The sequence below is a fragment of the Apodemus sylvaticus genome, chromosome 15 (genome assembly GCF_947179515.1).
Source record: "Apodemus sylvaticus chromosome 15, mApoSyl1.1, whole genome shotgun sequence".
In the NCBI taxonomy this organism is placed as follows: Eukaryota; Metazoa; Chordata; class Mammalia; order Rodentia; family Muridae; genus Apodemus; species Apodemus sylvaticus.
Genome location: NC_067486.1, coordinates 6,788,067 through 6,804,354, shown reverse-complemented (window position 1 = coordinate 6,804,354; position 16,288 = coordinate 6,788,067). Strand labels below are relative to the sequence as shown.

At 45.3% G+C, this 16,288-nt stretch overlaps 1 protein-coding gene across 3 annotated transcripts in view; it reads left to right on the top strand.

The window, feature by feature from the left end:
* Ifnar2 (interferon alpha and beta receptor subunit 2) overlaps window positions 1-16,069 on the top strand; it is a 30,404-nt gene extending 14,335 nt beyond the window's left edge. Inside the window, exons 6-9 of one of the 3 annotated variants that reach the window (XM_052158990.1) lie at window positions 2,524-2,681; window positions 4,433-4,589; window positions 9,910-10,037; window positions 14,163-16,069. In XM_052158990.1, coding sequence (XP_052014950.1) covers window positions 2,524-2,681; window positions 4,433-4,589; window positions 9,910-10,037; window positions 14,163-14,867 — 1,148 coding nt within the window. In that variant the 3' untranslated portion in view covers window positions 14,868-16,069. The remainder of the gene's footprint in view (window positions 1-2,523; window positions 2,682-4,432; window positions 4,590-9,909; window positions 10,038-14,162) is intronic. The other 2 variants (XM_052158992.1, XM_052158991.1) reach the window with 2 other exon arrangements.
* Window positions 16,070-16,288: the final 219 nt, after the last annotated feature.

Here is a 16,288-nt window from a genome sequence, read left to right as displayed (position 1 = left end):
TCTCAGGTTTTTGTAGGTACATGTATGTATAAGGCAGGTTTTCTGCGATAATTATCTCTGTCTTCCTGTTCACTTTACAGCCTGGCAGGAAGCAGAAGGAGGCTTTGCATGGTTCTTTCTACACTGTCACATCTCTTTAGGCCAGTATCTTCCTGCCCACCATCTGAGACTGTAAGCCAAGAAGGCTATAATGTGAACACCGAGGGCACTCAGCTCACAGGGCTTGCGGAACCTAGGGACAGGGTGACCCTCTCTCCTCCCGTGTCTGAAGGCCATTTCCTGAGCACTTATGCTAGTGGCTCCATCTCCACTGGGACTTCAGTGTCTAAACTTAAAACTGGTTTCCACGGTAGCATTTTTTTGGGGGTTTCAGCACACTGTCACGGAACAGCAGGTGTGTGCATTCATACATGCTTGGGAACATGATAACCGTTGGCTGAGCCATCACCAGATGATGAATCAGTCTTGTGAGGTCGTCGTCCCAGGGGTGTGCAGGCTTTGAATCAACATTCACATCTGTGCATTGCACTCATAGAAAAAGAAAATCGAAGCATAGCTTCGATATATATATTAAAGTAATAAGTATTTTTCATGATGCAAATCCTAAATATGAAAAAGATATTAAAACCTAAGACCACCAGATGTGGTGGTGCACACTTATAATCTCAGCACCCATGAGCCTGACACAGGAGGTTTGAGGACATAGAAAGTAGGAAGCCGTCCAAGACTATGTAGCAAGATGCTATTCCAAACAAACAAACAAACAAACAAACCCTCCAAGGTTAGGGAAAACCCTACCGACATCCTGCTTTGACACAGTTCTTCTGAACGGATCCAACAACATGTTTTGTTTCAGTTTGTTTTGTTTTAAGATAACATAAGCCAGCAAGATGGCTCAGTGGGTAAAGGCACTTGCCACCAAGCCTGGTGACCTGAATTCAGTCCCTGGAACCCACAAGGTAGAGAGAAAACTGATTCCCCACGAGTTATCCCCTGACCTTCACACATGTGCTGTGACATAGTGGCCCACACGCATATGCATACTCACACACAAAACAAAATAAATTAAAAATGTAAAAGTCAAATTAAATGTAATGTAAAAAAAATTTAACTGTATACCTTAAATAGAGGTATTCTATCAAATAGAGAGAGAATAAAATTTAAAACCTTTTGCATGTGACTCAAAATTCCTCTCTAATAACTTGTTATGAAGAAATGGCCAAGAGGACTGGAGAGACGGCTCTGCAGTTAAGAATACACAGTGTTCCCCGGAGAGTCTGAGTTTGGGTCCCAGCATCCAAATGGGCAGCTCACAACCACCTGTAACACCAGACACAGGGACCTGCTGCCCTCTTCTGGCCGCTGCAGGAAACTGCACCTACTTGTGCCTATTCCCCCCACACACATATGAACAGATGCACATAATTTAAATTTTCTTAAAACACTTTTTTTAAAGGAGAAAGAAGTGACTAAGAACAAATACAGAAATTGAGTTCCAGAAACACTGAATGACACATAGAATCTGTTCAGAAATATTAAAAATAATCTGTTCAAAATAGTTGGGTCACAAGAACACAGGGTTTAAATTCAGCATAGAAAGTTATGCAGTGAATTGGGAGTCAGTAAAACTCCATGAAGGCCAAAGAAGAAACACTTTAGACTTTGAGGGCCACGTCCAGTCTCTGTCCTGTGTTGTTCTTTGTGTTTTACTTTGAGATTTATCTTTTTATTTTTTTTAAAAAAAAAAAAAAAGCAAAATCATCCAAAAGAAGAAAGAAGAAAAGTGAGATTGTAGGTTGTGCCAAAATCTAACCCATGAGACATGGTTTTCTAACCCTCAGGGTAAATAAATGTGTATTAACATGTCTATGTCATATAGTTAAGTGAGTCAGCCATGGTGGCACATACTTCTAATCCCAGTAATAAAGAAATAGAGGTAGAAGACTGTGAGTTAAAGGCCAGCCTAGGCTGTATAGGGAAAACCTGTTTTGTTTTGTTTCATTTTTTAAAGTAGTTAAATGAAATTATAAGAAACATTGTGATTTAGAAGGACATGAACACGCATGTGCATATATAATATTTACATACCCCAATTAATATGTATGAATACATATATATTTATATACATTAGCATAGAAAAGTTGATTAAACTCAAAGAAAATGCCCTGCCTGTATTTTCTATAGTTGTTTCTTACTATTATATATTCATGTTGAATTATGAAAGTAAGTAATGTTAAATTTTGTATCTATAATACAGCGTGAGAATTGGGAAGGCTGTTGACATCCATCTCTAGTCAGTGTACCATGTGCCACAGGAATGCTAATGAAGCCAATCATTCTCTATTTTCCAACCGTAAGCCAAACAATGTTATACAGTTAGAATTAGAAGCCCCTTCAGGCAAAATTAGCCTTTCTTTAAAAGAAATTACACTGTCTCTGACAACAGGATATAATGTACATACTGAAATAAGGAACAACTGTTACTCAGTTCTCTTTCTTATGAAGAGTGTCTGTTTTCCACAGTTCCTCTTGAGCCGCCAGAATTTGAGATCGTTGGCTTTACAGACCACATAAACGTGACGATGAAATTTCCACCTGTCACTTCCAAGATAATCCAGGAAAAGCTGAGGTCTACACCCTTTGTCATCAAAGAACAGATAGAAGACAGCATTAAGATAATTGTAAGTGGTCCCTCATGCTCAGATGGAAACAATATGTAGTTGGCAGTGAATACATTTCACTTCCTTCAAGAACTGTGTAAGGCCAGGGAAGGGCTACATAGAGGGCATAGCTCAGTGGTAGAGTGCTTGCTACAATGTTCAGCACCCAACATTGCAGAAGAGGGAGGGAGGGAGGGAGGGAAGGGAGGGAGGGAGACAGAGAGATACAGAGACAAAGAAAGAGAGGGGAGAGAGAGATACAGAGATACACAGAGAGAAGAGAGATACAGAGAGAGGAGGAAGAGAGAAGAAAGAGAGACAGAGAGAGAGAAGAGTGAGGGAAAAGAGACAGGCAGACACAGAGGGGAAGAAAGGGGGAGGAGTTGTCTCATCTGCTGTTGTATTTCATCTGTGCTTCTTTATGTTCAAAGTATGAATCACGGCATTTTAGACTGACAGTGTGTTTATTAGGATAACAACAACACTGTAGGATGAAAACTGTAGGCAGAGGCATCTTTTTTTTTTAATGAAAATTGATCTTTAAGTCAAATCATAAACTAAAAGAGGCCATTGGTGTGACCCAGGCAGCAAGCTGGGGTGGCCTGGACCAGTTGTTGGAGCTGTGACCTTCCAGTGCTGCATGTGTTTCATATGTGGACTCTCCCATGTGATAGAGAAACCTTATGGACATAGCACCTTACAGTTGCCATTAACTGAGATAATGAGGACTCTGAGTGAATTTGGCTAGGATGTGTTAAATGCGAGACACTAGTGTGGCGTTGGGAAGGAGACAATGGCGGGCATCTCAGCTCCCATGTCTGGAGTCTCTTAATAAGAGTGCCTTTGGTGAGTCCTGGGCAAAGCCTGGTTGGACGGACTCAAGGAAAGCATTGAAGGGCTCACTCTCCAGTGTCTTTCTTATATAGCTGCAGCAGCAGCTCTAGAAGATGGGCCTGAAGGAGGGACTTTCTAAGAGGGGAGAAATGTTAAGCATGTCTACATGCATGTGGAATGTCCCAGGGAAGGCAAGAGTTAGTGGAAGAGCGGGTGAGTGTCCTAGAGACTTGGTGGGATTTTGAGCACATAGAGAAAGATGCCCTTGCCTGGGAACAGAGATAGGGTGGAGGATGTTGCACAGATGCAGAAAGAAGAATGTCTTAGTCTGTTTACTATGACTGTAAGGAAATACCTGTGGCTACACACTTTATCAAGAAGGAGGGTTATTTTGACTCTGGCTTCTGGAGTTGAGGCTGAGAGATGGCATCAGCAGATGGCCCTCCCACTGACTAAGCCCTGAGGCAGAAAAGACTGATATGAAGAGAACAGGGAGTATGCACGCATGTGCTCGGATGTATTTTTCTCTGTGAGCCACCGGGGTTCATTCATGGGCTACACTCTGATGACCCAAACTCACCCCAATCATCTTATCAGCTACGGAAAGATGATAACATTGTGGTAATGATGCCATGGAAACCTTCACTCCCCTTTTGGACTCTTGCTTCTCAGTCATAAAATGGATCTGATTGGCCAGATGTCATGGTTATAAAGTATGTGTATATATGTAGGAACATGAGATTTGTCGATAAATTGCTTGCTTCTAGTGATATAAACCTTGCTAAGCCTGTTATATGTTTAAACTTGCTTAAGGTTTGAAAATAGAACCTTTAGGGCTAAAGTCCTCACCAAAGCCTTAACTGATCTGTGTGTTTATATGTGTGTGTGTGTGTGTGTGTGTGTGTGGTTTTTTTGTTTTTGTTTTTGTTTTTTTACAGCACAAGTCCAAAATGAATAATGTCACTGGGAACTTCACATATGTCCTTAAAGACTTACTTCCAAAGACAAACTATTGTGTATCTGTTTATTTTGATGATGCCTCCACAATAAAATCTCCCTTAAAATGCACCGTCCTTCAGCCTGGCCAGGAATCAGGTATGGTTAGGCTTTTAAAATTTGCACTATTGTTTTGATGAAAACTTGCTGAAAGGAAAAAAAATCTCAAGTTCTAGTGTACTGAATGTACTTTTTCCAATAAATGCACATAACTGAGCTGTCCTATGGGTTCGTCTATAATGTCTTGTCCCTGACGTAAGAATAATCAAATATCTGCCTTAGAAGATCAGACCCCTGTAGCACTTCCACTTAAGGGAATCTGGGTGAAAATCAGCACTGTGCGCCCTTTGACTGTTGCCTGTGCCAAGTGCTAGAAGATCAGAAGTTGCTTGAAAAGCATTACAAGCTGGAGAGGGAAAAGTATGGAAACGGCATGGGTGTGAGTCCTAAGAGCATTTGTTCTGCATGTATCAGAAGGGGACCTTGTCCACAGAGAGGAAATGGCCACTGGTGACATCAGAAAGCCTTCCTGTTACAGAGACACGAGGACAGCAATGCTGTGACCCCACCCTTTCTTTATCTGAGAAACCCTTTGGCCAGGACAAGGGACCCTGGGGTGTGGTGATGCACGCCTGCGCTCTGCCCCTCGGGAGGAGAGGCAGGAGCATCATAAGTCTGAGGCTGTGTAGTGAGTTTCAACCCAGCGTGGGTTACATGGTGAGGCCCTGCCTGGAGAAAGAAAGAGAGATCAGTTGAGCGGAGGCGCCCTCCCGTTTCTCAGTCACTGGCTCTTCATCAGTCTCACTGAAAGAGAAGCTTGGAGACCCCTCCTCTAAGATGGCGCTCGAAAGTCCTCAGCCCCAAAGACAGCCCCTAAGCATCATCATTCATCACAGTAAAATTAAGTTTGGATTGGCAAGGAAATGAAGAGATGATTCAAATTATAAATATCCTCCGCAGATGGGCTCTTCATTTGAGCTCTTGATGGTCCCTAATGGCACCAGTATGGGTCTTTCTGGAACCGCTGGAGTGAAGTAGGTCACCGGGAACAGGGCTAGCCTTTGAAGGTCACAGCCACCCCTGGTTCCTGCTGTCCGGTGTGCCCTCTGCTCCCTCCTCCACCACTTGGGCAGCTCCAGACACCCCAGCCATCTCAGTGAGCTCCTCCATCCCTCCTCTCCTGCCAGGATGGACACTCTCTGAAATGGTGAGCCAAAGCCAATCCTGTCACCGTACATTTCTTCTGCTGGGCAGTCAGACACAGTGTTACCACGGTCACCTTGCAAACGACTTAGCTATTGTGGGAGGCAGCAAGCTATACTACATAGGGCCTGGCACTAAGGGTACCCCGACAGCAGTGTGTCCTCACGGCCTAGTGTTCCTCAAACCCCAAAGATACACAGATAGTAAAGGCCAAAGGCCAGCCTTAGCTTAACTTGTGTTTCAGTTTCTGTAGGGTATAGCTCTTACAAAACTGTTAACACACGCCCCAATCAAATCAGTGTTGGCATGTCTGACACCAGAGCTCTTACCTCCAAGTAGCGAATACTTCAGGTCATTTCTGACTCAAAATCAGAGCAGACTTGGCAGGATAAGGGTCTGTTTCCAAAAGACATCCTCTATTTCAGATGCTAGCTACAAGTTCACCATCTTCAGACCAGGTGGACTCCTGTCCACCTTGGCTACAAAATCAAAACCTACCCCAAATTTCTCCCAGGTCCAGTCATTTAGTGAAGTGCTTCACAGAACTCCAGAGAGCATAGAATTAGGAGACTATTTCGATAAGGTGAAGAAGTAGATGGGACAAGGGGCAGAAGGGCCTGAGCATCATCCATGGAGTTAGCCTGTATCATCCTCCCAAGAACCTCAGTGTGTTCACTAGACAGGAAGTGCAATAAGTCCCCACGGCCACTGGGACGAACCAAGTCATTGGCCACAGCCTGAGGCTTGATCTCTTAAGGTCAGGAGGGCAGGACTAGAAGGAACTGCCTCCCTGATCATAGCAGCTCCGTTCTCTACAGATCAGCCCTCAGCTTAAGGCTGCCCTGCTATTCCCCAGGGCCCACTTCATTGGCAGAAACTCAGATACAGTGGCTAGCTCAGTCTCAGTCCCGTTTCTGCTACTATAGGGGATACCCCAAGTGAGTGACTGTATAAAGAGATATTTATTTCTCCTAGTATTGGAGGCTGGGACCAAAATGGGAAGACTTCCTGGCTGTACCATTGTAGGAGATGCCACAGGTCATGGAGGGGAGGTGACAAGCTGTTTTATGCCAATGTCATATTCAAAGTATCTCACCCATTCCCAGTAATGACAGCGTTACTACTCCATGCATGAGGGCAGCACCTCCAGCCTAAACAGCCCACCTCCCAGAACCGTCTCAGAGGACACTAACTGCAGGAGACATATTCCAACCATAGCAGAGTCCGAATGGCGCTGGTTATAAACGGCAAAAATTCCCTGTGCTGTCACTCAGGGAATTTCATGAAATTTAAGCCCTATGCCTAGAACCTGGAATAGGAGGGAGGGGGACCATTACATATATGTGTGTAAACATCCTGATCTTATATACAGATAACACCATCACAAGCAATAATAATTCAAGGGCTGATGAGATGGCTCGTAAAGATGCTTGCTGCTAAGCCTGGTCCCCGGAGCGCACATGGCGGGAGAGGAGACTGGAATCCATACTGCGGTCTCGTAACCTCCCTGTGCATACTGCGGCACAGCACACAAGAATAAATGTAATGAAAAGTAAATTCAAGTTAATAAGAGCACAGAGGAAGGTTTACTGTGACCCAGAGGAGCTGACCAAGTGCTGGCCATTCTATGGAGGCTGACCTACCCCCACCCCCATGCCCCACCGGTTAAGGCGTGGTCTTTGCCATGGCATACTATAAGTTCGTCCCACCGTTATCTAGTGTTAACAGGTCCCTTTACACGTCGTTGTCCCCCCTTCTTCTGTCATTAACGGGGACAGTTAGGGGCAGGGAACTCCAGCTTTCTAAATGGTTGTGTTTTTTCTGGTCAGGCACTCGGAAGTCAAACAGATGAAGGTATCTCACTAGGACTTTTCCTATTACTCTTCAGCTGCCATCTGAACTGCCCTTAACCAGTAAAAGCAAAGGTCATGCGCATGCAGCTTGGTGGATGGCCACAGAGAGAATGCGAGACAGCGTCCCCTAGTTAATCCCCAAATGCGTCCATTGGCTCTTAGTGAACCTAGTGAGCCCCGTGGGGAGTCTGTTCATCTGAGGGCTTCTCAGTAGCTGACGTCGTTAATAGCCTGGGTGATGTGCTCTTCCGGTGGGAGGAACTTTGCCTTGGCCAAGGTCAAGTCCTGAAGAAGCAACTCACACTTAGAATATTCACCAAAGCACCCACAGCTCTCTGACAGGAAAGGGGATGTAGTGGAGGGACACCTGCAGCAGGATCAGGAGGAGGGGCACCTCCCAGGAGAGGTGCGGTGGACAGAATAAGGACCCTAGATATGTCAGCATGCTACCTCCTGTGGCCAGAGATTATCCAGGCCCACCCATGTAAACCTCCTGGGAGCACAGAGAACCATAGGAGGAAAGGCGACAGAGGAAAGTGACCTTGGAAGCAGTGCTCAGACCCCAAGAAATGGAGAGTTGCTAAGCAGCTGACTCTAAGCATCATGGAGGGGGATCTCCAAAGCAGAAATGGCATAGAAATGGATCTCTGGTGTCACCCTGGGCTGCATTCCAGCGAAGCTCATTTTGGACATCTAAACCTCGGAGCTGTAAGCCAGTCTGGGTTGAGCTGGGGTTTGCAACCTTGCTTCTGTAGGCAAGGCCATCAGAGGAGCAAAGCAATGAGTGCTGCACACAAAGCAGGGAGAGGATTCCTTATGCTGGGCTCAGCCAGCACTAACCAAGGGCCTGGGGCAGCATTGACCTGGAGTGGTTTTCATGAATGAAATGAGCAAAGAAGGACTGGTTCTAATTAAGGTCAGAGAGGCTGGAAGATGCTCGATGACATAGGTGACCTTAAAAGGCAGGTGGAGGGGTGGGGACGCTGGGGGCACTTGCGCAGATCTAACTTAGGATCTAAGAGGAGCATGGGTGTTCCACAAAGTGAAGGGTTCAGGTGACCCCTGCTGGCACTTCCGTCATCCAAGTGCTTCTCATCCGGACGGACTGACCGCAGGGAAGATACAAAGCTGGTCTGCCTTTCCCAATACGAGATGATCTAACCCCTCTTTTAGGAGAGTTCTTTAGGAAGGCGATCTACAGTGAACCCAAGAGAGATTGTATGTTAAGTTTCACGACTTCTTCAAGTCATAAAGTCTCCGGGACGGATGACAGAATTGCCATCTGAGAAGCCCCACTGTAGCAAACTGACTGCAATTAGCATAATGTGCTCTGTAGCGTGTCTGTCGGTTTCCCCGAGCTGCTCTGGGTAGACTCTAGAAAGACGGGCAGGCCCATGAGTCATGCGTGAGTCAGGATCCCGTGTCGCACCAATGCTTCACCCAGGCTTACTTGGGTTTACCTTTCTCTTCTTAGGAAGTGTGTAAAGATTTAGTGCGTCTGAAAGCTGTGCCCGAGTCCAGGCCTGCTCCCAGACCTCTCACAGGCAGGAGGAGCCTCCGGCATGCGTTCCTCAGGGGTGTGAGACTGGCTTCCGAAACCAGTGCCAGCCACCCAGTGCCAGCCACCCATCCTTGGGTCCTCACTGAGCTAATTATGTATTCCTTCCCCTTTCAAAAGACATCAAGCACGCCGCCCATTTTAGTCCTTCTGCCCTCTGTATTCTGTGCCATGTTCTTTCTCCTTCTTAAAAAGAGAAAGAAACAACAACCACAACAATAACAACTGTCCCAGAAGCACTGGATATGGGATTCATACTCACAGAGGCGACTCATTTCTTCTCAGCCCAATTGTCCCTACGAGAAACAGCTACTTTCACTGCGGAGGTAGAACTCTTTGGAAAGGAAACTGGGCAAGAGGCTAAGGGAAGTTCTTCACAGGCAAGAGCTGCGTTTGGGAAGGCCGGGCCTCAGAATGGCCCAGTGGGTTTTCCAGCCCGGTTCTCTGGCTCCTGAGGTTCCCGCCTGGGCGACGAGTATCCGCAGGCATTCGTGCTGTCACTAGTGGGGTGTTTCTGCTTCTGTCTCGATTTGATCATTGAAATTTTAAAGAGCCACAGACAGACAGCAACTACTCTATTGCACCTATAGAACATAAACTGTTTTTCTTAACTTTGAAAATCTAAATATACTTTATATAAAATAGATGCACTTTGATTAGCTTCCATTCTTTAGTATTTAGCGATTTTTTTCTTCTAAACTGTTGCTCCCCCTGTATCGACTTCTGTCACAAGACCAATGTGAGTGTACCCCACCCATGACCGTGCATTTCTCTTAAATAAAGTCATTTATCTTTTCATTAACAGGATTATCAGAATCTGCCAACGTAGGAATAGTTACTGTGTGCTTGATAGTGATGGTTTTCGTGATCACCATCATAATGCTGAAACGGATTGGTTATATATGCTTAAAAGACACTTTGCCCAATGTTTTGGTATGTAGTTTTTCTGTCTTTATTTTTTATTTTAACTTAATATTTTTTTGTTACAGACATAATATGTTTTCAGGAAAGAATCTCATTTTCCCAACAGCATCAGTCAATCTGGTCATCCTAGATTCTCTGTTGTCCCTGCAAGTCTCAAATGTATTTGGCATTTTATAGTTTCTGTGTGTCTGCCTACTCTCTCTCTCTCTCTCTCTCTGTCTCTCTCTCTCTCTCTCAGGTATTTGTTCATGCGTTCATTATGTGGAAGCCTCATGGTGTCTTTCCCTGTAACTCTCCAGCTAATTTTTATTTATTTATTTTTTTTAAATTCAGTCTTTGACAGTTTCATACAGTATCTTTTATCATGTTCTTTCCTGGATCCACATTCCTCCCATACCCCTCCCTGCCCTGCCCCGCCCCCACTACCAACCCTGCATCACGTCATGTGCTTCCTCTTTCTTAAAACAAAACAAAACTTAACTGCTCGTATTTCTTTGTGATTGGGGAGGGAGTACCCCATGGCATCAGGGCAGCATTAAGGAAAGCTCGCTGTGCCGTGGGTCTGGGGTGGGCCCAGGTGGGCAGTCTTAGGTCAATCACTTTTACCCACTAAGCGATCTCGCTAGCCCCTTTCTGCTCTATCATTTGCTTGTTTTTTTTTTTTAACCATGAGTAAAACATGTTTTATTTTTATTAAAATTATTTGATACTTTACTATTCAACTGCATACACTTTCTCAAAAATAAGCTAATGGTTGCTTTAAAAAAATTTACTTTTTACTTTTCAAGATTATAATGTAATGACATCATTTCCGCCTTCCCTTCCCTCCCTCCCACAGATGCCCCTCACTTCCTTTCAAACACGTGGCCCTTTTCTCAGTAATTATTGCATGCATATATATTCCTAAATGAATAAGTACAACCTATTCCATCTTTACTGCTTTACTCTTATTCCTGCCGTCGGGGCTGACCATTTGGTATTGGATAACCAGCCCGTGTGCACCTCCCTGGGGAAGGCTGATCTTCCCAAGGCGACTCGCAGCATTCCTTAGTTGCCTGTGGCTCTCTGTGTAGGGTTGAGGCCACCCGGCTTTCCCAGACCCCAGTCCACGTTTGTATAGCCCTTGTTGTCTATGCCTGGTTCATGTTTAGGCACTGATGTTGGTGAGACCTTACAGATGTGAACATGTGACATTCCTAGGAGACACAATCCCACCACAGACGCCCTGAACCTCTGGCTCTTGCAGTCTTTCTATTCTCTTCTACAATGTTCTCTGAGCCTTAAGGGTGGGTTTGGCCCCCCTTTATCTTTTTAGACTAGGTCTCTTACTGAACCTGGAAGCCATGAGTTCAGCCAGGCTGGCTGACCAATGAGATTCAGGGCTCCACATGCATCTCTCTATCCCATCCCATCCAGGCTGGGATTGCAGATTTAGGCTACTGGATCCATGGGAATCAGAACGCAGGTTGTTACACTGGTACTGCAGGCACCTTCCTGGCAGAGCCTTCTCAGCCCACCGCCTATCATGTTTAACACTCAAGCAATCACATTATTATCCAGACACTATTTTTTCCTAGTTATAGGCATTCGGAACAATTCTCTTCTCTCTTTCTCTCATTCCAATTAGGAGCACTACATGTTTTTATGCATTAGTACGTTTTTATGCAGGTCATCTATTCGTTTTACACACCGTAGGTTTGTCTTATGTCAGACCGAGCTGACCATGTTTTCTTCCCTGCCCCGTACATGTTGGCGGATCACAGTCGTTCTCCCCTGTGACTCCTTAGTCATGAGGAAACATTTGCTCATCTTTCTTCTGGGCTTCTACTTAGAGCGAGGAGCCCTTACAGACTATTGATCCTACAGCTTTCTATGCCACCCGTGTGTTGACTCAGCCGCCTTCCCCAACCGCTTGTCATTTTGTTTCTCTCCCACTGCCCCACCCCCACGTTGCGTTTGTAACAACGTTTCAAATAGAAATACCTGGCTTTCTCCTGTTGCAGCTCACCTGCCCTACTCTGTTCTCACAGCAGCTGTGTAATCACTGCCCCTCCACAGCCGTAGATTTTAGTCACTTTGTTGTAGTGTCACTTGGGGGTCTGTCTACTAATTCTCTGTTAAAAATTGTCACTCTCCGTTTAAGAAAATCCTCCAGAAGTAGGAAAATATGAGACTCTATGCCTAGTGTGCTTGTAGATGCATTTGTCGACCACTTTGGGGAATTGAGCTAAGCAACTTGAACTTGCTAATAACGTTTAAGTGGTTACTGTTTCGCATCTGACAAATACCTGTTGACTCTCTACCAAATGGCTTGGTGTGTGGAACAAGGCTGCCACAGGGCTCTGTTTGAAGATCTGGGCAGACAATCATAATTTATAAATAATATCACTAAGCTCACATTACTCTGGAGCTAAATTTTAGTTTCAGCGATCTGTTCTGCGGAGTGAGTGCCGGGCCAGCCAAGACTATACAACGAGTCCATCTCAGATTTTTAAAAAAGAGTTGGCAAGATCATGCATGCTTAAATTGCCATGTTTAATTACAAAATCAGGGAAATGCTATTTCCAGCCTCGGGAATAAAGTAAACAAACCACCTATGGAACGCTCACTGAATTTTGCCCAACCCCAAACAACCATTTAACATATGCCTAGACCAAGGAAGAAAATACAGCCAGCTCTCCCAGAATCCTCTCTTGCCACCTTCCAAAGAACCAGTACTCACCATGGTTAGTCCAGATTACTAGTTGCATGGGTTATTTTCCTGGTTTTTATATTTGTAGGAATAGAATATCATTTTCAACAGTCCTGATATTCGTACAATTACAGAAACAGCAAATTATTTTCCTAATTTAAAGAATGGATGTAATAAACTTAGTGAAAAGGGTAACAAAACCCCATCCATGGAGCAGCCCAGAAACCCGCTCTACCTCATACCACACAGTTAAATGCATACTAAGTCTAGAGGCTAGGTATGGAGTCCAGTGGTGTGGGCTGTGCTTAGCATGCAAGAGGTCAAGTTTAGTCCTCAGCACACATAGACACATACACGCATGCACATACATGCACGCACACACACATGCACACACACAGGACAGAGGCAGAGAGTAAAACAAGCCTGCTTCATGCAGTACTTCTGAAGGCAAAGGGACTTAGGAAATGGCTTGCTTTCACAGACTCCATCCAACCACAGACAGAGTATCTAAATGGACATTTTCTTGGCAGTATTCCCTAAGCCATGTGGTGTGTTATATCGCAATAAATACTGTAAGCAATCTGAAGGTGACTGAAAGCTGTACAGGGGTGTACAGATGTGGCATGCAAGGGAGGACCCTAGCATACTTGCATTTGGAGGTTGTTGTATGAAATGCAGCAGTGCCCAGCATCTAGCAAGTGCCAGACAACCATCAGCTTTTGTTATTACAGATGATGTTATTACACACGGGTATTACTACACATGGGTATTACTATACATGGGTGTTACTACACATGGGTGTTACTATACATGGGTGTTACTACACATGGGTGGTATTATACATGGATATTATTACTGTGTATGAGTGTTATCATACATGGATGTTATTACACATGGGTGTTATCACACATGAGTGTTAGTACACAGGGGTGTTACTACACACGTGTGTTATTACATATGGGTGTTATCACATGTGGATGTTACTACATATGGGTGTTATCACATGTGGATGTTACTACATATGGGTGTTATCACATGTGGATGTTACTACATATGGGTGTTATCACATGTGGATGTTACTACATATGGGTGTTATCACATGTGGATGTTATTACACATGGGTGTTATCACATGTGGATGTTATTACACATGGGTGTTATCACATGTGGATGTTATTACACATGGGTGTTATCACACGTGGTGTTACTACATATGGGTGTTATTACATGTGGATGTTATTACACATGGGTGTTATCACATGTGGATGTTATTACACATGGGCGTTATCACATATGGATGTTATTACACATGGACATGGATGTCACTTGTATCCACATCACTTCACAGTGACTACTAAGTGGTCGTTGTTGTTGAAGAGCTAATACAAGTGAAAGATTTTTTTCTCTCCCTTATGTTCCCCTCTCCCTCTCTTCTTTCTCTAGAACTTCCGTCATTTTTTAACCTGGATATTCCCCGAGTGGCCACCTTCAGAAACCATCGACCGGCTGGAAGTCATTCCCACAAACAAGAGGAAGAAAGTGTGGAATTATGACTATGGGGACAGCAGTGACAGTGATGAAGAAGTCCCCAAAGCAAGTGTCACTGGCTACACCATGCACGGACTGATGGGCAAGCCTCTGCCACAAACCTCTGACCTCTCAGCCAACCCTGAGGACCCTCTGGATGAAGAAGATTCAGGTGCTGAGGAATCTGAGGAAGCTGGGGCCGGGGCTGGAGCTGAACCACAACTCCCCACAGAGGTCGAGGCAGGGCCTTCAGAAGACCCAAGTAGCCCCTATGAGAGGAGAAAGAGTGTGCTCATGGACTCCTTCCCCAGGGAGGACAATAGCTCCATGGATGGGGCTGGGGACAACGTTATCTTCAATGTGAACTTAAACTCCGTGTTTCTGAGAGTTCTCCATGATGACGACTCCTCAGAGACGTTATCTCTCACAGAAGACACGCTCTTCCTAGACGAGGGTCCCCACAGGACAGAGTCAGACCTTCGGATAGCGGGTGGGGACAAGCCACAGCCGCTCCATCCCAGCCTCTCTTCCCAGGGTCTGTGGACTGAAGATGGGTCATCTGAAAAAACAGACAGCTCAGATTCTGATGTTGATGCAGGGGATGGCTACATCATGAGATGACTCCAAAGCAGCTCGCTGACTGGAGCTGGGTTCTCTTCACAGCCTACCGTGATGCCTCGTGGTCTCCAGGTGTCTGTGAGGGAGCTACTAGAGAACTGTCCAGCCCTCTTAGTCCTGGCTGGATGGCCTTCTCTATGCCAATCGCCAATTTGGGCATCAGGATTGTTTACACGGGTCACAAGTGTGACCCGCCCACCCCCTTTCCACTAATGCACTAAGGTGGTTTGTGCTACATTTCCCAGGGAACAGTGTTCAGTGTGGTTTTCAGAGGCAACCAAGGCCTCCCATCTCTGTGTTCTTTCTAGGAAATAACTAAATTGGGGGAGAGGGAGTATTCAGCAGGACTCCAGGAATGACCCTGAAAGGGGGCAAAAGGGGCGGAGGGAGGGTATGCTGAGCTGGCTGTGGGCAGGAAGAAGGGGTGCACACAAGGAAAGCCAGCAAGGTTTGAGACCCCTCCCATCCCCCCACCCTCTCACCCAACTGCCCCCCTCCCACCCACTGCCTCATCCCCCCACCCACATCTGGGCCCTTCCCAGATGTTCAGATCTGTCTCCTCTACTCTGAAAAGTTCATTCACGGGCTCCCATAAAACCCTCACAGTTTAAGTGAGGAGGGGGAGAAGCCTTGGGAATAACTCTAGGATCCGACAAGTGACTCAGAGAGAGGAATCTCATGGCCATATTTTAAGGTCTTTCTGCTTCACCTCTTTAACCTTCAGGTTCTTAATTTATGAAATAAAGGGACTGAGCAGGTAATCTCCATCATCAAGACTCAAGGGGAGGTGCTGAGCCTCGGGAGAGCCGCCCAGGGTGGGGGTGGGGGGTGAAGGGTGTGGGATCCTCCCAGCTTACTCTTTCACCCCCAAACCAGTGTCTCACAGTTTCTTCTATTCAAAGAGGAACTAGTGCAGGGATCCTGGCTCAAAGCTTCGATCCTGTAAAGCAATTCAAAAGAAACCCTTGTTGAATCGGAATCCCGCGGGCCGGAGTCCCTATACACAGCAACCTTGCCTCCGCCCTCTGAATACAGCTAGCACTTTTTTTTCTCCCCTAGCAGCGCTTTCTTTTAAGTTTTGCACAATTGTTTGGAGTTGGCTTTTTAATGCTTGCACTTGGTTGTTTTTTTGTTTTTTGTTTTTTTAATTTTATACGATGTTTGAAATTGTCAGAGTAATACAAAAAAAGTACTTTTCATACAAACCTCTAGTCTTTTTGCGTCATTTCTCTCTGGAATGCTTTCTACAGCATATTTGTGGTTCTGCTGCCATTTTAAGATTGTATTAGTTTTCTCTAAATCTGCAGTGACCTACAGGGATGGTCCCCTCCGACTCACATGCTTGTTCTGAGTTAGATACGTCTCCACATATAGTCAGGGGTTTCCCATCTCAACACCTGGTCCTTTTAAGAAGAGGAAATTAA